The 25539-nt window shown below is 35.4% G+C and overlaps 2 protein-coding genes across 2 annotated transcripts; one reads left to right on the forward strand and one right to left on the reverse strand.

The window, feature by feature from the left end:
- On the forward strand, positions 1 to 1670 carry LOC126821356 (trigger factor). Its single transcript, XM_050549766.2, has 2 exons — positions 1 to 281; positions 865 to 1670. The coding sequence occupies exons 1-2, from the start codon at positions 68 to 70 to the stop codon at positions 960 to 962; spliced, it is 312 nt and encodes a 103-aa protein (XP_050405723.1). The 5' UTR covers positions 1 to 67; the 3' UTR covers positions 963 to 1670.
- On the reverse strand, positions 1586 to 24793 carry LOC126820480 (acetyl-coenzyme A synthetase 2-like, mitochondrial). Its single transcript, XM_050548471.1, has 14 exons — positions 24423 to 24793; positions 18679 to 18775; positions 17511 to 17710; positions 16580 to 16755; positions 15714 to 15866; positions 14618 to 14765; positions 13611 to 13748; positions 12618 to 12710; positions 10801 to 10913; positions 9643 to 9769; positions 8704 to 8831; positions 7047 to 7110; positions 6513 to 6634; positions 1586 to 5836 (listed from the first exon to the last, which is right to left on the reverse strand). The coding sequence occupies exons 1-14, from the start codon at positions 24766 to 24768 to the stop codon at positions 5675 to 5677; spliced, it is 2067 nt and encodes a 688-aa protein (XP_050404428.1). The 5' UTR covers positions 24769 to 24793; the 3' UTR covers positions 1586 to 5674.
- Positions 24794 to 25539: the final 746 nt, after the last annotated feature.

The following is a 25539-nucleotide window of genomic DNA, read 5'->3' on the forward strand; positions in this document are numbered from 1 at the left end:
CTACCCAAGGGGAATAACTCTACTGATTACGCCAAGCTGGGGATTTTTTTCTGTATTAATCCAGAAAATGTGTTCCTTTTCAGAGATAAAAATAAGCTTGAGCAATGGCAAAGAGCTAAAGTTTTCTCACCCGGCGGGTCAGACGGATGGTAGTGTAGATTATCCACAACTTCAGAAATCGGTAAAACATATCCAAGAAGAGAGTAACAAAGCACTAACCGACGCAATAAACGCCGAAAAAACAGCCAGTTTGGAATCAAATAATTTGAACACAAATAAAGGTAGAACTAGAACTGAAGAAAAATTACATATCAACAGTTACCACATTATTTGGTGTAGGGTATATAATATGTACCCAACAACCACAATATACACGGAGCCACGGTTGGTTGATAGGTGCCCAGGGGATAATTGCACTGTGCGCTGGTAGCACGATTTACTCAAATACTATATATAGTAGGGCCTATAGGCCTACATCCAAATCAACAAATATCCACCATTATCTCAACTCATATGATAGTTTGGTATAAAAAAAAAAACCATTATATTATTAAATATCGATATAAATTATTGTGATACGAGTTGAAATAATGGTGGATTGGGTAGATTTTGATAAATTGTGCTATCCTGATGTCCGATGGCTCACAGAAAGTAGGCTATGTATGGTTCCCCAGCTTGTTGAGTCTGGTATATCCCCTTTTGTCATTGGTGCAAAAGTAAGGGCCTGGCATGGGAAAAGTGCACAGTTGTTTGGAAGGTACAAAAAACTTAGGCCTGCCTGTGTAGCCTACTTGTTGGTGTGAATATAAAACATGGACAGTTGGATAAAAAAATAAAACTTAATATGTTTGACATGGTTTTCAGATGATGCAATGGATGATGAAGATGAGGACGATGATGATGATGATGATGATGATAATGATAATAGTGTTGAGCCTGCAGAGAAGAAATTAAAAACCTGATAATATGAACTTCTGTGATAAATATAAACATTCCATCTAGAATGATCCATGTGACTCACTAAGGCAAGGAACCAATCCCCTAATCGTTTCTGTAAAGTGCCCCATGGAACTCCAGGCCGAACTTTTGAACCAGGAACGGAATTGGATACACTTAGTAATCATCTTGTTTTTAATACTCTACAAAAATGCCTAAGGCTCCACCAATTTTAGTACAGGCTTGTTCAGGTTCTTTGGACAATTGCGAATCGATTGACAGACTTTGAATTTTGATGTGAAGTCACAATTCCATGATGGCTGCAGTGATAGCATGATTGGTTCCTGGTTCATATACCTGTATTTGTAGTACTTGTACTTGCTTATATACATGTAATATAGAGGCATTAGAACTTTAGTGACACTGATGTGCAGTACCTAGTTAGGCCTCACCAATTTGAAGCCTTGTTCTTCAGGCCTAACCAATTTGAAGCTTTGTTCTTCAGAACACCTTTAACACTGATTTTAATTTGGCACAAGTGGCTATATACAGGTATGAGCCTGAATAACTAAAATTTAAATTGGTTTGGTCTTACCACTGCTATGAAGGTTTCTGCTAAGTGAAGAAAAGTACTAAAAAATAAGACAAATTATATAAAAATTTCTTTTATTAAAACCTCTCTAAATATTTTTTTAAACAAAAATTTGGAAAATAAATGAAAGCTATAAAGAATTGTACGCATCTTTCTTTATTTTATTTGAAAGTTCTAAATGATCCAGATTCTACCAACAAAATGACTTCCAAAAATAAACAATATTCTACTTTCACTTTGTAGTGAACAGGACTGTAACTACTATAAGTACATGTATTAAACACAGAAGGGGGTGTTGGGTGGCCGAATGGTTAGATGTGTGCACTTTAGATCGTATGGTCAGTCATTCACATGGAGTAGGGTAAACTGTCTAACCTGACCTATTAAAGACCCATACATGCAAGGAAATTATTGAAATCCAATTGTACCATATATTAGTGCCGAATTGGTCACAGATGTTTTTTTAATTCAACCTAAACCCTAACCAATTAGCTCCTGGTGCTTGCTGGTTGTTGTTTAACATCTTCATGCACAATACCCATATCACAGTTAGAACCCATTTAACATCTGTGGCCATAACTGCAGTAGCCGAAATATAGAAATTTCTGGGTTATTTCAAGGCCTAACATATTTTATTTCAATAATGCACTTGCATATATAGCGATCTTCAGCAGTAAATAGAAACCAAAATACCAAGATCAAATCAATTAAGTTGGACACATAAATGGACCCTTCTTTTGGTTTGAAACCAGGTCACTTGACTCAATGACACAGAGAGAGAAATGGGGTTTAACATCCACTCGACACAAACTAGGTCATTTTGGACTAACACATGGATCAATTTTATTTCAATAATTGGATTGCGTGTAGGGGTCTTTAGCAGTGGGAGGACCCAGAGAAAACCCATGGGGTTGGACATGTGGTGACCCTACTTCTTGTCACATACAACCGGGGAAACGAAACCACACCAGATGACTCAATGACAGACCTTATGATACAGCTCGCAAATGCTAACTATTCGGCCATCCAACCCACCTGACTTAATGACAGACCGTATAATCTAAATTTAGAATTAAGAAATATTCAAAAGAGCTTGGGTAACTCCAACACCTAGAATGTAGATGATGCTTCATATATTGACCAAGGTAAAAGCTAAAACATTCCTACTGAATATATAATTGGTTATTATTCTATATAACAGAATATGATATATTTGTTCATATCCTTTACAATTATCAGATTTATAGTTAAATGTGGATTGCATGCTAAAAAATTCTAAGGTACATTATTCACTAGAACCATAACTATTCGGTCTGTATGAATAGTATTGTACGTTTCTATGACCTGACAATGCATACCATTATATATATTATTGCATAATACCTGAATTTAACATTATTATATGAGCAAGTTTTAAAAGTTACAACAAACAATACATAAATTCATACATAATAAAAACAAAATGACATCATTCTTAATAATAAACCATTAAATTCTATATAATATGCTGCTTATGAAGATTATTTACATTATTTTATTATTTTTTTACACGTTTTATGTAAAATGTTCAATTAATAAATTGTATATCAAATCTGTATATCATTACATTAAACATGAAAATTATTATCTATGTTGAATTTCCTTTTGATGCTTTTTTATTAAAAAAAAATAGTACCTTAAAACTAGGGTCCTGTTTCATTAGAACTTGTCTCCCATTCATACCAAGAAAATTACTGTTTATAAATATTGTTTATAAAACCCCAATACAACCAAATGTAAATTTTCTGCAATGATTCAAGTCGAGTAACAGTTCTATATACTATACTATACATGTATTTACAATATTGGCCATTCACAAGTCACTTACCTCAATAAACTGAGGTTAATACATGCTATTCAAAACATGCTATTCAAATTACAAACTAAAACAATAATATATATTTAAAAAAACAACACATTGAGCGCCGTAAATAAAAAAATAACTAAATACCATCAACCGTATTCATAAAGAAATAAAACAAAGATATTTTAAACAACGCACCATTTGCATTTTTCACTAAATATCAAATTTCTCACAGCTTAATCTACGCTAATAAGTACATAAATTGATTATTTAACATTCGATTAAGAAAACAAAATCAAAATACTAACGCTAGATGAAGTCCCAACTTGGATTCAATCGGATTTAAAGAAGCTAAATCGCTAATATTTTGGACCTAGAAATTGATACAAATGCGTCACAACGCATATAATAATGTAATATGAATGTATATAAACTGATTTACATTCAATCATTTCTGTTTTTACTGTAATTTCTAATCAGATAAGTTCGGCGAAATACGCCAGAAATCTCAATCGAATGGCTATTTCCAGAGTCTGGTTATACCAGTCTACACCAAAATTATTTATTGCGCATGCTCTCCAGATAAGAATATGTCTAGCCTCGTTCTTCGAGCCCTTTGTTACAAATGACGCTGAAACGCATTATAGTACACGATTCGTGTACCAATGGTAAAATGTTTATTTTGTCTTAAATATTGGATATCAGACGCCTACCTTTTCCCGGTAAGATCACAACATCAATGTTGATTTAAATTGACAAAAAATTCGTGTTTTCAATGTCGAAGATTTTTGATGATACTGAGTTAGAGACTTAGCTACTTTAAAGCAGTTCTACCAAAATGGCAGCGAGCTGATTACATAGTAAAACAGCATACATCGATTTAAAACCTGAATGGAATTTGAGATTCATCATTCACAATATTATAGTTTGCTTGTCATTCCTGTAACACTAAAATGTCGCATCAAAGATCTAAAACTAAAATATTTTAAGGATACAATGACTAAATGTGAATCTAGATTATCAGATGATCAGACTGCTTTCTTCAAAGATTTCTGTTAAAGTTTATGCAGAAAAAGGTACTGTGACATTTAGACAGCAATATTAAAAAATATGTTCTATACCAATCAGGGGTCACACAGTTGGACTTGTACTGAACGAGGTAAATTATTTGTATTTAACATTTGTTTTTCCCATAATTCTGTGCACAGCTCGAGTAAATCTTGACGAAACAGACCATTTCTTTGGCTAATCTCTTACATCAAACCCGTCTTCATTAGCCCAATCAGGGCAGAACAGTAGAACGTTTAACCCCATTTCATTTTTAAACAAAGAACATCATATAATTTACCTATTTTACATTAGGCACTTCGAATTAATATATCTATCTATAGGTATAAATTTATCCTGACAAATTATATAACTCATGGCTTTAAAAAAACTCACATATCTTGTAGTCAACAGGAATATTTATTTTAGCTTTAAACCAGTTGACTTCACAGATATGTACTGTGTTTTTGTTTTATTTATATAAAAATCAAATAAAGGCTGTTAATTTTAAATACATTTTTGTATTTGAATCAAATCGATGTCTTTTTTTTTTGACTAAGTCAATAATTACAGAACTTACCTGTCGGTCAATTTACATGCCATAAAATTCTAATTTCAGAGTATTTAACCTTAAAATTCTAATTTCAGATCATTTCACCATAAAATTATAATTTAAAAGCATTTAACCATAAAATCATAATTTAAAAGCATTTAACCATCAAATTATAATTTCAGAGCGAGCATTTAAATATAAAAATATAATTTCAGTGCTTTTAACCATAAAATTATAATTTCAGAGCATTTAACAATAAAATTATAATTTAAAGCATTTATCCATAAAATCATAATTTAAAAGCATTTAACCATAAAATTTTTAACCATAGAATTATAATTTCTGGGCATTTAACCATAGAATTATAATTTCGGAGCATTTAACCAAAAAATTATAATTTCAAAGCATTTAACCATAACATTATAATTTTAAATAGTTTACCCGTTAAATATTCAAGGCATTTAACCATAAAATTATTATTTTTTAAAAGCATTTAACCATAAAATTATAATTTTGAATAGTTTATCCGTTTTAGTTAAATTTATAGTGTTTTGTAAGTAAAAGCATAATTTCAAAGCATTTAACCATAAAATTATAATTTCAAACAGTATAACTAACTAGCTAATGCTGTCATATTTTCAAAAAAAATTTCAATATTATGCATGTCCAAAAAAACAAACTATTTGTCTATTTCTAATAACGATCACAAGATTATTTTCTGATGATTATTAATAATTTCTTTAACTATTGATGGATCAGCTAAAGTTGAAATATCTCCGAGATCATCAGTATTATTGGCTGCCACTTTTCGTAAAATTCTACGCATAATTTTGCCCGATCTTGTTTTGGGCAAACCAGGAGTGAACTGAAATAAATAATAGTAATCAGTTATTATGAATTTACAAATCTTTCTTTTGACCTCAAATGTTACATAAAGTATTAATTAAGACATTAATAACTCTCTAGACCATCGGATGGTCTGGATTTTTAATGGATCAAAACATGATTGCCATTTAATAATATAATTTAAAAATGGATAATCAAGACTTTTATCATAGCAATGAAAATCGAGACTATGCTATTCTTATCAAAACTTCCAACATTCCTAACTTAGCTCAGATTAAGATTAATTTGACTGATATTTAAAATATATGGCTTCGCTAGCAGGATACCCAGGTTTGTCCGGCACCCAAATTCATACGGGGCCAAAATTCACCCGGGGCATAAATTCAATGGCCTAAAACATTCACAGGGTCATGCTGGTTAATTTGATACCATATATGTGGGGGTGGATGGGCAATTAACATACACGCGTCTTTGATTTTATTTATAGAGATAATTATCTATTTTTACCCTATTATAGTGAGAACTGTCAGCTCTCTATCTTTAACCTACAGGAGAATTTACAGACTATAAAATTTAAATTTCAAAGAATTTAATATTATAACACAATAAAAATAAGAGTTAAATTTATAGCTTTTAAAGGGAAAGTCCAGCTTAGAAACCGTTTAACAATGTAGGACAAAAATATTAAATCCTACCTGAATAACATCTGGTTGAGCATATGAGGCTAATCTGGATTTTGTTAGCTCTCGTAATTCTTTGGAAATTTTCTCGAACGTGTCTGTTACGTCATCTTTCAATATAATATAGGCATAGATTCCTGGTGTATATAAAAATATGAAATATATATATATTGAAAAAAGATAACAAAACCACATTAGTTCACATAAAGAGTTAACATTCCCAACTGTCCTGCACTAACAGAGATAATGAAAACAGACATTTATCAGGGATGGTGGTGCTTGTTAGAGGACCTTTAACATGCTGCCAATCGTATAAACAGGACCTTGTTTTTTGTAACATCCAAATGACTAGACTTTTTTCCTTGCTAGTCCCTCCTACCTGAATGTACCACTGACAAGGGGGAAACATCAGGCTAGAAAATCATGAGGACTTTGTCTGCCAACTGCGAGATCGAACCTGAAACCTCTTAGCTAGTGAGCAAGCCACCGTACATCCATCTTGATTTGTCCCTGATAAAATTAGTGATGAAGATGATCACGAAACTTTACCTTCTCCTTTTACATCATGTTTAAATCCTACAACAGCTGTTTCTGCAACTGCAGGGTGATCATCCTAGGGTTAAAAAAAAAGTATAAACTCTTTCAAGACAAGAAATAAATGCAAATAACGACAATTACCGATCTGATTAAAACACAGATCGTATTTTGTTTCTTTTTTTTATAGTTCAAAATTTTGTTTTACTTGTCTTTACTACACTAGGATCTGGAAGAGTTGTTATCATTGACGTGTTCTGGATGATGTGAGGGTTTAGCCAATGAAACGGTCTGTTACGACGAGCTTTTGGCGTGAGGAGCAAGGAACTGTGGGTAATTCACTAGAAACATCAATACTGATTGGTTAATAAAATGTCTGATGTCATAGGGTCAAAAGCTGCTCCTATGATCTCTGACGCGACCTCCCAAAACAACTGGTCAGATCTTCATGAAGCGTAGGCCATCAAGAGTATAAAAAACAAAACGAAATATAGATCTGTATTTTAATCAGATTGCGACAGTTACATAAATAGTATAGGTAGCAGGCGGTGGCATGAGGGGAAGCGCAAAACCTATATAATAGTTACAAAAAATTAATGAATGTTTTTTCATTCAAAGCTGCCCATGAGTGATTTTTCGCCTTTCTGAATGATACTAATATGCAATTACAGTACTTCTGTTGATCTTGTTGCTGCACAGAAAGAAGGGTTGTTTAACCAAGAGTATAATTATAAAAAGATCCAGCTTATTATTTGTGATATAATGGTCATTTCTATACTTAAAGATACATTATGTACATTCTTGCTATAATAGTTCAAAAATAGATAATGTAAAATGAAAATATTGAAAATTTCATTCAAATTACTTCATTCTGAGCCAAGTTATCACTATTTGTAGTTTTTTCTAATCTAGTAAAAATCTTGAGTATCCGAAACCATCGAGAGTTGATTATGGTCGTGTATTGTTCATAAATGTCTAATTAATAGATTACGGCCTAAAGAAAGACCTGCAATAGGCAGATTTATCTCTTGCATAATGTATGTTTAAGTCATATTGAGCGGTCTGTGGTATGTATTGTGTATATTTATATCTGGCTGTATGATTTATTAACTATTTGATAATTAATAACAAATTATGACTTTAATAATCATTTTTCAATTTCAACAAAGACCCAATCTGTTTAAAAAACAGATCCTATTTCATTCTGTTTTTAAAAGTTCAAAATTTTGTTTTACTTGTCCTTACTACACTAGGATCTGGAAGAATTGTTATATAAGCCGTGTTTTGGATGATGTGAGGGATTAGCCAATAAACGGTTGGTTATGGCGAGTTTTTGGCGTGAGGTGCACAGAATTGTGGGTAACCCACAAGAAACATCAACGCTGACTGATTAATCAAATGTCTGACGACATAGGGTCAAAAGCCGCTCGTATGACCTCTGACATGACCTTCCACTACAACCGGTCAGATCTTCATGGTAGTGTAGGCCATCGAAAGTATAAAAAAAACGAAATGAATATAAGATCTGTATTTTAATCAGATTGACAAAGGCCACTCTATTAATTAATTAGTTTTACAATTCTTGAGGATTTTAATAGGAACATTTGTTTCTGTTTTTTTCCAGCAGTGTTTATAATATTATATGACGGAATATAAACATAGTGACACTTACCATGACATTTTCTATTTCCCCTGTACCCAGTCTATGTCCGCTAATATTTAACACATCATCCATTCTCCCCGTTATCTGATAATATCCACCAGGATGACGATGGGATCCATCACCAGAAAAATAAAAACCTTAAATAAAAATATAAATAAACTTAAACACAAATACGACAAGAATGTAGACATTGAAATCGACTTAAAATTTTTATAAAATTTGTATTACATAATTAAAAAATCCCCACTCAGGCAGATTTTAACAGGAATAGATGAAAGAGGGTTTTGTTATCATAACATTTTGTTTTATACGATCCTTTTTCAGTTTGAATTATCTATTCATGTCTACTGTCTCCAACCCACATCAGTTTATAATCCAGCAGGTACTCTTTTAAGGGAGGGTTGCTGTTCCCCCTCCCTGCCCCTAACATCCATATTAGTGTTATTATTGTGCCAAAAATTAACCCTAAGAAATAATAATAACAGGTTTTACAAATTTTAGAATCAATAGCCGGACTAGTTATTATTTAAACATACATTATGCAAGAGCTAAATCTGCCTATTGCAGGTCTTTCTTTAGACCTGAAATGTTATATAAACTATTAATTAGACATTTATTAACATGAAAAGACCATAATCAACACTCGATGTCATCTAATGTGTCGGATGTTTGATGATTTAATCCAAAAATGGATAATTGAGACTATATTTTTTTATCTTACCAGCTTTAGTAAAGATGATCGGGGCTAGGCCTAAAATTCAAATGCTAAAATCTTGGTTCAGAGTGGATCAATTTGACTGAAATTTTCCGCATATTCCCTTTGTATTATCTAGTTTTTAACTATTATAGTGAGAACTGCCAGCTCTTTATCTAATCTTCCATAATGTTTCTTTAATATTGTGTCAAATATGACGCTAAGAAATAATAACAATTATTTACGATTATTACCTTTAAATGGCTGATAATAAGTTTCAAAAAATCTATTATGATCACCATATATGGTATATGCCATTCCAGGCCATGGTTTTCTGATACATAACGCACCTGATGCATCATCTCCAACAACTTCTTGTCCCTTTAAAAGAAAACAAATAATTATGAAAACAGTAGTGCTGGGTATTGCAAATTAGTCACGATACGACACAGAGAGAGGAAAATGGTGTTTAACGTCCACTCGACACAAACTAGGTCACGTCGGTACTAATAGATGGTTTAATTTTATTTCAGTAATTCGCTTGCACGTTGAGGTCTTAGTGGGAGGAAACCGGAGGACCCAGAGAAAACTCCTGGTCAAATACAACCGGGGATTCAAAACCATGCCAGTTGACTCATTGACAGACCTTATGATACAGCGCGCACGTGCTAACGATTCGGCCATTGACCCCCCCAGTCATGATACGTATTGTATTTCAGGTACTATGATACCATTCCTATTGTGATTCATAGCCCGGTCAATATTTACCAATACAACAACAGGATAAATTAATAATTGATATTCTTCTGGCGAGAATTTTTAATCCTGTCAAAGTCAGAGAAATAAAAAAAATTTTTTATCACGATATTCATATGGATCAAAATAAGGACCAAAACAATTTAAGGGTGTTTAATTATAAGTAACTGGTTAGTTACTGAAGTGGAAAAAGAACCGTGAGAAGGTGAATCGCGATATACATCGATTCAACAATATATCGTGCCTGCACTAGAAAACAGGGGCCGTATTCACAAAAAATTAAAACACAGTTTTTTCATTGGCTAAGAGTTAAAGAGAGAGAGACAGGGTTTAATGTCTACTAGGTCATTTCGGGACAAACATATGGTTCAAATTTCTTCTAATAATTAGCTTGCGCATTGGAGTCTCTAGTAGTTGGAGGAAACTAGATGACCCGGAGAAAACTCACGAGGTTGGACAGGCGACCTTACATCTTGTCACGTACAAGTGGGGAATCAAGCCAATTGACTCAATGACAGATCTTCTGATCTGACGCCATTTCATTTTATTTATGATTTAACGCACACACGATAAACCATTCAGCTACCACATCGTACCCCTCCCACACCCATTTAATGTCTGCTGTAGATTAGATATCAAAAAAGCAGACGACCTACCTCAACATCAAGTAAAACAGGATCTATACCAAAGAATGGTCTCATTGGCATCGCAGGCAGAATCTCGGCTCCAGGATTTGATGGTCGAGGTGTTAGACAAATGCCACCCGTTTCTACAATATATAAAGATCAAATCATGTTTTTGATTGTGTTATTCAGTTCAGGGTATGAAATAAGCCTCTTATATGGTAACCTCAAAATAGGTTACGCTAATCTGCATCAAATTTGAACTGGTAACCTATAGGTTACCATGCCATATTTGTTTAGAGCCGACCCTCGAATTAGCCTAGGGGGATTTGGGGCCAATTAAAAGATTAGCCAGCTACCCCTAAGCTTATTAAATCAGCAGGGCCCATATATCCCTAAGCGAATTAGTGGATTATTGTTAATCCTAAAACTCTCTACAAAATTGCAAATAACTAAAAAAAAATATTTTTTATACAAAAATGTACAGATTGTCGTGTTCTTTCCAATGATATAAAATTCAATTGTACAAACTAACAATTACCGGTATATTACTATAAATAATATTGAAAAGTCAGTTCCACTAAAATTATGACTTTTCTCTGTCATAATAAACGTGAACATGTATCTCCTAAGATTTTATTTTAAAAAAAAGAACAGTGTTCAAAGTAAATATAAATATATAACTTTTAGAAAGAAATATCGCCCCAAATGACCGTCACTTCATCGCTATGTGACATTTCTGCCTTTGTTGGATATATGGTGGGAATTGTCGTCTTCTTTGCTTCATTGCATCGAAAATAAAAATATATAGTTGAAATCTTCGGCAATGTAATATTCCTCTATGTAGTTTGTATTAAATCCTAAAAGTTTTGATTCAATTTAGCTTTCCAAACTCTAGAATTATTATCCGTAAGTTTTGTGGTATCGTCTGTCTGGAAACGTATCCAAGATATGGCGGCCGACACGCTTGATCTCGGCTGCTTCGCATCATTCATAACGTCCCCCAAAAATAACAAATAGTTGATTTCTTCGACATTATCATGTTCTACGATATGCCTGGCAGTAAATCATAAAAAATTTGATTCCATTTCACTTTCCATGTCATAAAATTATTAGCCGTGAGTGACAACGTGAAAATATTGGAATAATGCCAAAGTCATTGACACGGTGTGAATTTTCACCTCTGAACTATTACGTAAATACCGGAAGATTTATTGTTGAAAAGTATGTTTTTTTATTTAATAATTTGCGAATATAACATTCCTTTTCATTGGGTGTTTTATTTTTATTACTCAATCACCATTAATTTAAGAAATAAAAACAATAGAAATCAGTTGATTGATCTGGCGCTTTCGTTCGCTAAATAGGCTAATGATGTATGACGTTGCCAGGTATGATGGGTCCGCGAGTTGATTTGCTACCGCCAAAATGACAGGTGCGAACTTAACGATCTTTCAGGCATTTATTTATAATTGTAAAATGTTTTAATGTAGTAGTGGAGGGAATATTTTAACTGAAACCTTTAGTTTATAAATTATAGCTCGGTGGTCGAGAACGGAAGTCCGTTCGCGTGTTTCCAGGTCATGGTAACCGATGCGTAACCTGAACGACCGTTCGCGTGTTATTTCGTACCCTGCAGTTGGTCAACCCAGTAAAATCGGTCTTGAACTCAGTCAAAACATTCACCTAGTGAACATCTACAACAAGTTTGAAACATTGTACCGCATTTAGTTGTTTTGCCCAAAAAGTACGCCAGACAGACAAACCCATTTTAATAGTTCCATGCTTTCTTCGAACAATATAAACAGATGACTGTTTTCCAAATGAAAAACCAAATATGGAGATCGTACCTGTTTGCCACCATGTATCAATAACATCAGATTTATTTTCACCAACTACGTCTCGGTACCATTCAAACGCTTCATGATTTAACGGCTCTCCAACTGATAAAAACAATAATACACTTATAAACATCAACTTAAAATAAATGGACAGCATCCATCTTGTAAGCGTAATAAAAACTGTAGGTTACACTAAGATGTGTGTATTGTTACAGGATTTCCTTGCATAATCTCAGAGAGAGAGAGAGAGAGAGAGAGAGTAATGGGGTTTATTGTCAACTTGACACAAAGTAGATCATTTCGGGACTAACATGGTTCAATTTTATATCAATAATACGCTTGCACATAGGAGTCTTTAGCAGTTGTAGGAAACCCAAAAGGCTGGACAGGCAACCCTTCTCCTTGTCACGTACAACCGGGGAATAAACCACGCCAGTTGACTCAACGACAGACTTTATGATGCAGCGCGCATGTGCTAAGCATTCGACCATCTAACCCCCCATATCTCGAAAAGGGCCAGATTAAGATTGCATTGGGACCCTGGATGAAAAATATCACTCTGGCACCTGCATCAACAGTGAAAAGGGGGCATTTGTATGTCAAAATGATAGATATTTTGGCACAAACATATACAACATATTAAATGAAAAGCCTGAGGACCTTTCTGCGCCAATATCCGGTATTCACATCCACTTGACAGAAACTAATTCATCTTGGGACTAACATATGATTCAATTCTATTTCAATAATTGCACGGTAGGGGTCTTTAGCAGTGAGAGGAAACCAGTGGACACTAAGAAAAGACGACCCTATTCCTTGTCACTGTTTAAGCGGGGAATCAAAACCACGCCACCTGACTCAATGACAGATCTTATGATTTCACGGGCATGCGATAAACCATAAAACCACTCTCGTCCCCCACCCCTACCAATTTGTCAGCTGCTCTTTCCAAAAACAAACCCAACCTGTTTCAATTTTGGTGCCTGTAAATGTTTAACTTACCACATCCTAGTTTCCTGAGAGAAGATCTGTCATATTTAGTCACCCAAGAGTCACCTGCCTTGAGTAGGAGACGCAGAGCTGTAGGAGCTGTATATAAATGGTTTATCTTTAATCTTTCAACCGTTTCCCAATATCGACCTATACAAAATAGAGAAATTTCACAGATCATTGAAGGCACAAATAAAACAAGCAGTTCATTGGTTAATGTATTCAACTAAAGAGACATCAATTAGAAAACTCTTGTGATGAAATATTAATCATTTGTTTTCAAAAACAATATTTCAAACTTCAAAATTTGGGCAACTGTTTAATCTTAAGTACACATATTTTGTTTATCTACAAGATAGTTTTGGGAAAGAAAATGATCATTTTTAACTCTGTATATCTTTAACCATTTTTACACATTCATTTAAACTATAAATTTAACTGTATTTATTGCATATTAAAGATCACTGGAAAAGCTTTCATAATGAAAGTAATTATGTCAACATATCCTTTCCATAAGTAGGGCCGGGTCCCGAATGTCAATGTTACCTGCCACAGGTAAATTTTGACAGGTAGATTTCCACCGTTCTCCAGGAGAAGTCGTAACTTTCCACCAATAAATATTAAAAAATTTATGAAACTTTTCCGGTGACCTTTAAGTTTTGATTCTTTGTAATTTTAATTCTATGACATGTAAATTAACTGACAGGTGAATTTTCCTGATGGTCAATTTCACTTACAGCAAGTCAAGACTGCCAAATATGAACTGAGGGGTCCACATGAATAAAAGAAATTTCAATCTGTTTTACAGAGGTAATACGAAAGCCTTCTTTTAAGTCTGTTCATGTGCAGTGCAGGTATACGACACTACTTGTGACGTGTGTATTGTGTACATCGGACGTAATAACACAATATGACATCATTATGGTATGTGACCTTTGGCCCAATATTGTACCCCTCTATTATTCTGTCATATTTTTTAATAAGACTGTCAGTGTATTTATATAATATAAAGCCTGTACCTGGATCTGGATATGTTGGTGTACTAGAATATAAAACAGTTGTAGCTCCGTTTAATAATGGTCCATAAACAACATAACTGTGTCCTGTAATCCAACCAATATCAGCCAAACATCCAAATATTTCACCTTCATTATAGTCAAATACATGCTACAATAAACATATAATCATAAGACAAATTAAAACGGTATTAGGTAAGATTTAGATAAAGAGCTGACAGTGCTTGCTATAATAGTTAATAAACAGATAATGAAAAGGGAATTAGCTGAAAATTTCAATCAAATTACTTTGCTCTGAGTCTAGATATTAGTGATACAATAATAGGCTAGCCTTGATTGTCATTACTACTTTTGTTACGATAATAAACAAAGTCTTGATTATCCATTTTTCGGTAACCCCAACGACCACAAAACTTATTTAAATCTACTATATCTCACAGGCATCCGCTGGCATCGAGTGTTGATTGTGGTTTGCATAAGTTAATGTCTAATTAACATTTATAAGGCCTAAAGAAAGGTCTGCAATAGGCAGATTTAGCTCTTGCATAATGTATGTTTAAGTATTAGGGGGATATTTGGAATCGGGAGATTAAATCCCAATTCATTTTATTGTTTTTCTGTCTTGGAACAGACAGTGTTTCGTCAATAATCCATGATCGTGCTAAGTTGTTTATATATTAGGCCTGTAAATATTGATATTAGATGTACCTGACAAAACAGCTCCTGGCCCCGGAGTTCACAAAGCATTTTCAGACTAAGTTACGAATTTAATCTACTTTCAATCATTATTAATGGGAAATATCTTTGATCCAGTCTGAGAACTAGGGGGCCTGCTATTTTGAATTTTGTGCCAGGCTTGTGTTCAGGATCGCAATAAAAACTTTGAAAAAATTGGTGCCAAACAAAATGACAGGTTCCTGATTTTCAGGTTTTATTCTTTTACCTTAAAGGTAACAGAAGCATATATAGGTTAGGTCAAGTAATCTACACCCAAAATGACAGGCAGTCAGGCACTTGAGGTATTTACCTGACTAGGCATGTATTTCTACCTCACAATGTCTGTGACAGGTGCCTTATTTCAAGGCTTGGATTTACTCACCTTAAAGGTAACAGCAGTATAGGTCAGGTAACCACCATGGGAATGTGCCACACCTTTAGGTTTACCTGTACTTCCAGATGTGTACAGCATGAATAGACAATCATTGGAATCCATTACAGTTGGTTGACATTTATTGCTAGACTCGGACATAACCTATAACAATATTAGGGATAGTTCATACAGTTGGTTCACATATACTGTTAGACTCTGACTTACAATTGGTTCACATTTACTGTTAGACTCTGACTTACCGCCAGTTCACATTTACTACAAGACTGTGACAATATTACAGCAGGTTTACATTTACTACAGTATTATAGATGGATGATGAAATGGTGCAGTATTCATAAGTTGACAGCTGCCTTATAAACTTGAAGAAAACCTTTAAAACATAGGTTGCACGGCAAGATGGGCAAGTGTAAGGTGAATGAGGTGAATAAGGGAAGAATAAATGTGGAAAGAATATGGGGTGAACGTGGAAGGAATATGGGGTGAATGTGGGAGAATTTGGGGTGAATGTGGGAAGAACATTGGGTGAATGTGGGAAAAATATGGAACAAATGTGGGAGAATTTGGGAAGAATATGGGGTGAATGTGGGATGAACGTGGGAAGAATAAGGGATGCATGTGGGGAAAATGTAGGAAGAATATGGTGTGAATGTGGGAAGAAAAGGTGTAAATGTGGGGTGAATGTGTGAAGAACACAGGCGAATGTGGGAAGAATATGAAGTGCATGTGGGAAGAATATGGGATGAATGTAGAAAGAATATGGGTCAATACATTGTATATATGGTTCAATATGGGATGAATATAAGATGACCAATGAGTTATTATAGTGTGATTATGGGTGAATATGCAAAGTTTACCTTTTCTAGTGGTATATCTAACTTATTCATTTTAATTTCTCGATCAATTAATTTATATACAAAAACTCTCTTGACACATGGAGATTTAGCCACTGCTTCATCAACATTTTTTTTCAATTTTACTGTCTTTCCTCCCCGTATTTCCTCATTAGCTGTTATCACAGTCTCTGCTTGAGCTGAAAAAATATAAAAATATAGTTTTATGTGATAATGTATTTAACAGCTTATATTGTAACAATATAAAAGGGAAACAACTCCAGCAATTGCCAAGATGGACTAATACCACTAAGAGTCATAATTATTTCCAGATTTGCAGGATAGCAAAAGAAATGAGATTGAGATGGCCTAGTGGTTTAGAGTGTGTCGCTCTTCGACTTGTCACCTCTGGTATGTGGTTGTGGGTTCAATCCCTGGTTCAAACACATGTGGCTTGGAGATCGGGGCACCTTCTCAACCTCATGGATTTAAGGGAAAGGCTGGTACACATGCTGAATTTACTAACATAAAACTTTGTCTGCGATATCAGGGTTCAAGCAGACATTAATTCTCAATTGACGACTTTTTGGTCTAAAATTGAAGAACATTACATTAGGGTTCGTCCTTGCATGGCCCAAAAGCTTCACACTGAAATAAATCTCTTATAATCCATAAGTTTAGAAGGTCTTCCAAAAAGGGGGGATAACTCTGGACAGGATGATTGTGGATCACTGAATATTAATTGGTTCATCCTCTGACATTGTGTGCTTTAGATCATAAGGACTGTGTTTGAGCCAAGTGGTGAGGTTTTGGTCACACATTTGAACTTCTGTCTAACCATGTGAGTTATCTCTTGGTGTTCAGGTTTCCTCTGATTGCTAAAAGATCCCTATGTGCAAGCAAATTATTGAAATAAAATTTTACCTAATGTTAGTACAAAAACTGAATACCTTACCATCTAAAATTCTCCCTGAGAGAGCCTCAGCACTGAAACCAGCGAAAACCACACTGTGAATGGCTCCGATTCTGGTACAAGCCAACATGGCTGCTACCGCTATTGGAGAACATGGTAAATAGATGGCTACCCGATCTCCTCTATTAACACCATGATTTAACAATGCTTGGGAAAGTCTGTTAACCATATCCGATAATTGTCTGAAAAGATATAAAAAATTGCTTACTCAAGCTAAATTTCAAACCACTAATATGTCTGAAAATATATAAAAAATTACTTATTAAATATAAATTTCAAACCATGAATAATGTTATTTTTTGTACTCCCAAATGTCACAGTTGATTTTGTAAAAGTTGCCAGCATATGATTATTGATACTCAATTCACCCATTTATATCATATGTTAAAATTAATAGTAATATAAACTTTAGCACTAACAGTTTATCTATGTTCTTTTATGTAACAAGAGTGGAACAAATTACACAGGTTATTCTGGCACACAACTGCACATTCAAATTTGTGTACATCAGCAGGGGGAGCCACGGTGGTTAAGTGGGTAAGACGCTGGCTCATAAGCCCGGAGGTCTCATTTTCGATCCCTGCATTGGCCGAGACAGTTCATCAGAATTTTCCGACGTGGTTTCCCCTTGTCAGTAGTGCAGGACAAAGGGCTTGACAAGGACAGCTCTCTAGTCATTCGGATAGAACGAAAAAATGAGGTCCCGTGTATATATTGGCGTGCACATAAAAATCCCCTGGTAGTTGGAATTTGATATAAGAGTAGACGATAGTGCCGCTGCCTGGGCAAAATTTCCCTCATAGCACACTGTATGGTGTATGCAGTCATGGCCCTGCCAATAATATGCTTGAAACTTAATTGATTTCCAACTGTAAAGTTTTTTTTTACATGCATGCACACTAACATGTACACAGGACCTGGGATTTTTATCCCATCTGAACAAATAGACACTGTCCTTGTCAGGCCCTCTGTACTGCATATTTCCGTAAGCACAAGACCTCTCCATTATTCTTTAAATTGTAATCATTTTTTAAATTGAAAAAAAAAGTGGCTTTGTTATTAGATTTGCTCGCTTCCTCCTTTTAAATAGCTGAAAATCCTTTAGAACTAAAACTCCAATTAGTGTGGTCGAAAAAGGCTCGATACTTACTTGTAGGTAATATATTCTTGAGATCCTGGTTCATCTTTTTCCCATATAAGGGCAATCCTGTCGCCATATTTTTCTAGGTGACGATCAATACAATTTACTGTAACAGAAACATTAACAGTCTTTAGATTTCACAAAATATTTATTAAAATATAACATATGATCTAATGAAATAAGAGAGAAAGAGAGAGAGAGAGAGAGTCTTTAAGAGTGGAAGGAAACTGGAGGACCAGAAGAAAACCTACATTCTGTATGATCTAAAGAGCATGCATTAGACTACCCAAGACATTCACAGTCTATTATTTTATTTGTCATGGTCATTACCATCCTGTACACAGAGATCCATCTCCTTCATACTTTGAGGGAGATCACGTGACTAGGTGGGTAAGACGCTGGCTTGCTAGCCTGGAGGTCGTGTGTTCGATCCCTGCATTGGCCGAGAAAGTTCATCCGGATTTTCCGGCGGGGTTTCCTCTTGTCAGTGATGCAGGACGGAGGGCCTGACAAGGACAGCTGTCTAGTCGTTCGGATGGGACGAAAAACTGAGGTCCCGTGTACATATTGGCGTGCACGTAAAAGATCCCTTGGCAGTTGGAATTTGATATAAGAGTAGGCCGTAGCGCCGCTGTCTGGGCAAAATTTCCCTCATAGCACACTGTATGGCGTATGCCCGTCTTCATTAGCCCAGTTTAGGAGCAGAACAGTAGGACATTAAACCCCATTTCATTTCATTTCATACTTTGAGAATAGATTTCTGCATTGATTCACCCGCCATATCCAAAAATTAGTATACTGTCTTACATCTGTCGTACACAAAAAGACTAAATAAACCCTTTTGCAAATGTATTAAATGGAAGCAGAATAACTAATTAATAAAATTCTTGAAGTTTTCGACTGAAATCGTTGATTTAGAACCTTAAATGTTGGTCAAGATAATTGTAGACAGACAGCCTAAGTTTAGTATGGGTCATTACAAATTATAATAATAGATAGAAAATATGTTCATAGTGTCGAATAGATGACCTATATATTCTTGTGATACTCACTCTTAATGCAACTATATATACTTGTGGGCTTAAAACATGCACCAAAATGAAAGCACAATTATTATTATTATTACTATATTTATCTAAGAGATATAAAGATGACAGTGTGATATCAATACAAACCAACACAAACTTAAAATGATTGTAACTTAATTTGAAAGGAAATCATTTGAAATAAACCGTCACTTTAAATACACATCTGTTAAGTAGATCAACACAAGCAGTATAAATAACCTAAATATCATAAATAGGTTTTTAAAAATTCACTTGTTACTATAGTTACTAAGTGTAAACCTCTTGATAATACTACGGACATACATACTAATAATACTACTTTCTTAATAATCTATATACAAGTATTTAAAGTAGAAATATATTTCAAATTGATAATCAATGGGCGTCCTCATTGAAGGAATTCCCACTAGGCGTCGCTAGTAAAAATACAGTTCCATGTGACCTTATCTATGGTAAGAAAACTGTATTTTGAAGTATCGGGATTAAATTCCATAGTAACGACAAAAACTAACGTTTGTCAACACACTAGTTCGTAATGAATGTACAGGAAAACAGAGAGAGAGAGAGAAATGGGGTTTAACGTCCACTCGACACAAACTAGGTCATTTCGGGACTAACATATGGTTTAATTTTATTTACATAATTCGCTTGCGTGCAGGGGTCTTTAGCAGTGGGAGGAAACTGGAGGCCCCGGAGAAAACCCACATGGTTGGACAGGCGACCCTACTCCTTGCCACGTACAACCGGGGATTCGAAACCACGCCAGTCGACTCAATGACAGACTTTATGATACAGCACGCACGCTAACCATTCAGCCATCCAACCCCCCCATACAGGAAAACAATGTTGTAAGGTAAACAATAAGGTCACATGGGACTGCCTCCTCTTTGGTGTCACCTATAAATTATGCCCCTTTATATCTAGTGAGAATGCCCCTTCTAAGTTATTGCCATTTATAGTTTACATATATGCTGTGACTCGGTGAGCAGGACAATGATTCACTAGTGAGGAGGTCTTGGGGGTCGCTTCAGGTGATTGCCGAGATAGTTCATAAGGATTTTCACACATGGCTTCCCTTTGTCAGTGGTGCAAGATGAATGAATGATCTGGTAAGGAACAGTGTCTCCGTCATTCGGACGTTGACGTGCAAATAAAAGAACACTTGACAGACGGAATTCAACATATAAGAGAACGCCTGCCTGGGCAGAATAACCCACACAGCACACTGTGTGACATATGCCTATCTTTAATAGTGTGGTTCACGCTGAAAAGTAGGGCGATAAACCCCATTTCAATGTCATTCTTACTATAATATTATGTTTTGAAGGTTGACCCTTCAGGGTTATAGTAATATCTATGATGATAATAACCTATGATAAGATAATTCATTCTGTTGACCTTTTAACCTAAAACATGATTGTATCCTACAGCTTTGTGTAAAAAGCTTATCAACTTTCTCTCCTAAATAACATACTGAAATAATTGTTCCTAACTCCACAGATATGAAGTATGGTATCAGCTGATTGAGAATGAGTGCATTAATGAATTGTTTATATTTCAGTTCTCACCAATTGTGCTTTATTAAAGATACATTATGGGAGATTCGATAACGAGTTGGCAGTTCTCATTATAATAGTTAAAAACTAGATAACGTAAAGGCAATTTGCTGAAAATTTCATTCAAATTGATCAACTATGAACCCAGAACTAAGCGAATGAAATTTCTGCCTAGCCTCGTTCATCATTACTAAAGTCAGTACGATAAACAGCATAGTCTCGGTTATCCATTTAATCGTTAAATCATGAAGGAAAGTTATGCAGTAAATCGGGTCATAATTCACTACAGATCGTAGGCTAGTCTTGCCATCTAGAGTTCATTATGTTCTGGATAGGTTAATTAATATCTAATTAATAATTTAGATAACACTTCAGGCCTAAAGAAAGACCTGCAATACACAGATTTAGCTCTTGCATAATGTAACTCAATATTATCTAAAGTCTTTGACAATGAAAACATGAATGTGTACCACAATGTGTTTCAGCGCCATTTGTAACAAGGGACGGTGACCAAGTGGGTAAGACGCTGGCACCCTATCCTGGAGGTTACGTGTCGATCCCTGCATTGGCCGAGAAAGTTCATCAGGATTTTCCGGCGTTGTTTCCCCTTGTCAGTGGTGCAGGGCGGAGGGTCTGACAAGGACAGCTGTCTAGTCGTTCGGATGGTACGAAACACCGAGGACCCATGTATACATTGGCATGCACGTAAAAGATCCCTTGGCATTCGATATAAGAGTAGGCCATAGTGACGCTGCCCTGGCGAAATTTCCCTCATAGCACACTGTCTGGCATATGCCTGTCTTCATTAGCCCAGTTTAGGAGCAGAACAGTAGGACGTTAACCCCCCTTTCATTTTTGTGTTTAAAAGGTCTATATTTGACCTTGATATATTGGTAGATAATGATGTATGTATTAATGTCAAGTACCTATAGTTTATATCACTACCTATTTCACCTGTCATCTGTGCAGTATTACACACAGATAAGGTGTATGAAGGGAGTAGAAGCTCCTTTAGGGCTGTCAATAAAAATCTTGAGCCGCAGTGGCTCAGGCTCTGGCTCGCTGACCAGAAGGTCGCAGGTTCGCTCTCCATGTTGGCCAAAAAAGTACCTCAAGATTTTTGGGAGTATTTTTCCTTTGTCAGTAGTGTCCAGTCATTCAAATGGGATGAAAAATCAAGGTGGTGTTTACACATTAGTGTTCACATAAAAGAACCCTTGACAGAGAATTCTAAATAAAAGTAGGCCATAGTGCCACTGTCCGGACAAAATTTCCATCATAGCACACTACATGGATGGCATATGCTAGTTTTCATTAACTCAGTCGTTGCAGATAAGTAGGACTTTAAACCCCATTTCATCCAAAATAAATTGATAAAGTATTTTAATTCCTATATTTCTTTTAGAAAAGGATATCTTTACTGCCATATATATATACTGCCATGAATGCATGTTGGAATACATTCTGATGAATTGCAGTATGATTTGGGGTTTCAATACACACTTTTCCGATGTGGTTCATGCAGGACGGAGGGCCTGACAAGGACAGATGTCTAGTCATTTGGATGGCACGAAAAACTGAGGTCCCATGCACACATTGATGTGCACATTAAAACCCCATCTCTCTCTACTCCCTTATATTTCTACTCCCAGTTTTTAAATATGAAATTATATCAGCATGTCATTTTGACATTGTGTATAAATAAACTATGACATGTAGTATAATAAATCTATCAAACTGCTACTGTAATATGTACTCTATTATAATATAAATCTGTTTCTTGTATTTCAGTCAAGAATGTTGATAACCAATACGGATGAATGAGATTATCTTTAATTGTCACTGTGAAATTTTGAATTTCAGCAATTTCTTACCATTTCATTCATAATATTTGGTATGATCACTTCTAACAAATTACATGAAGTTTTTGTTCCAACTAACCAAGGCAGTGGATTGCCTACGGAGGTGTGTCTAAGGTATGGTTGGTGGGGCGTGAATTACCTACAGAGGTGTGTCTAAGGTATGGTTGGTGGGGCATATGCAGGTTAGATCATACAAGGGCGTGGATTTGTTATAATTTTTAGGGGGGACGGACGAATCCTGGAACCTGGAACATTTCATTATCAAACCAAATTAATAATTACGAACAGTTTACTTTACTAGTGTTATTTCGATGAAAGCTGTAACTAGGGGTAATATGATATGAAGATCAGTAAGTGTGGCGAGACCCAAGGCAGTAGTTAGATAGCCTTCAGAATGGGACATTCATGTGGATATAAACCTCAAAATCTGTCCTGGCGATCAAAATCATGGGGGGGGGGGGGAGACAGAGACCTATTCGTCCCCTCTTCCAATTTTATGGGGGGGGGGCACATCCCCCCGTCGCCCCCTAAATCCACGCCCATGTTTACAAGGCCAAATAAATAATTACGAGATGTAAACAGGGTTAGAGCTAACCCAAACCCAAGACCTAGCCCTACACCTTACCCAAACCCGGCAACAATCATGTGCCCTAACCCTGTTTACACCTCGGCGACCTTGATGAATCATGCGTTTAACCTCATAAAATAGATCTAGCTAGCATATATGCCTGGGTGCCACTTGTAGGGGGTGCCCCTGAGAGGTACTAGTTGCAATTTGGACTGATTTTATGGTAAAGTGATCTAAAAAAAACCAACAAATGGGTGTGACATGAATGGACAGGGATGCAATTCCACTGTTTGTCATAAATGCGCTATTTTGTGCAGATCCACACTGCCTGTAAATAATCTGACTTTTCGTGGTCTTATGTTTCACTCCCTAAATTGACAGATAACAAAGCTGTTGCTACAAAAGAAAAAAACCTAATCCAGTCATCTCTCTACACGTAGTTCTGAACATTGGGTTTCACTATTTTATACAGTTTTAGTATTTGAGAAAAATAATCAAAGATTGATGAGATGCTTATTCTTAAAATTGCAATTTAAAATTTGTTTTGCAGTTTCAAATTTTGTCATTGGCCTATAATAATAAACACATAAATAAAGATAACTAAAGTTTGTTACAATTCATAAAAAAAAATGAGCTTGAGAAATGAACCGTTCTAAAATAATTCCTTAATAAAAAATAAATAAAAAATAACATAGCCTACCTGAGGCATTTATTTTTCCATCTATAAACCAATTGACTTTTCCCTGGGTCATATCACAATCCTGGACAGTATGAAAATCCTTTTCCCATTTCAATCGGGATCGAGCCAATTTTCCCCAAAACAGATCGGGTCTCTCCAAACTCATCTTGTACAAATCTTCATGACTGTTCAAGCCAGTCACGGAATCGAACTCTGGAAATGCTGTGGTCGAAATTGGTGAAGCATGTTTAGACGAAAAATGTTTATGATGTGCATTCTGGAAAGATTTTGTCTGGAAAAGTTTCTGCAACGTTGCATTTTGTCCACGAATCTTAGCTAGAAAAACGGGCAGCTTTAACGTAGCCATTCTGAGAGCTGTGAAACTGGGGTAAACATTGGCGCCCTCTGTAAATAAATAAATTGACGGAGTGGCACGTGTCTTTACGTCTGGTTAATAAAGTCTATGTTTTGATTCTTATTCATTGCGGCAATAGGCAATACCGACCTGACAACAAAATCTAGTTTATCTGCGGCGCGCGTCCATGAATAAGTTTTATCAATAAGATTAAAATACTGGCCTACAATAGCTTATCACTTTTAATCACTCAATTAACCAAATATTTGAATTTAAAGGTGAATTGCGAACCAAGCTTTTAAAACTAATTAAAGTCTTACTTTTCAGCATCAACGTGGCTATATACATGTATAGAAAATCAAATACGCGCCGTCGCATAAATGCCGTGGCTATATATATGAGGGGAATTTTCCCCGAACAGCGGTGACATTATATACGGCTTATAAATATACTCTTACTTTCGTTTCCAACTGCCAGGGGATCATTCAGGTGCTGCCACCGGTACCTCGTTTTTTTTGTCCCTTCCGACGAACGACAGTTGTCAGTAAAATATTCTAAAACACGGGGATTATTTATTGGGAAACTAGGAGGAAGATATTATGGAGATTCAAAAATATTTCGATGATGTTTCGAACCTGTTTTAAGTCTTGTATAGTTATTCGGATGGAAGGATAAATCGAGGTTCCGTCTACACGACGGCGTCTACGTAAAATAGAGCTCTTGGTAGTTGGAATTCAATGTAAGAGCAGGCCGTTACATTGCGCTACTCCGGTGAAAATTTCC

The sequence above is a fragment of the Patella vulgata genome, chromosome 5, assembly GCF_932274485.2.
Source record: "Patella vulgata chromosome 5, xgPatVulg1.2, whole genome shotgun sequence".
NCBI classification, from domain to species: domain Eukaryota; kingdom Metazoa; phylum Mollusca; class Gastropoda; family Patellidae; genus Patella; species Patella vulgata.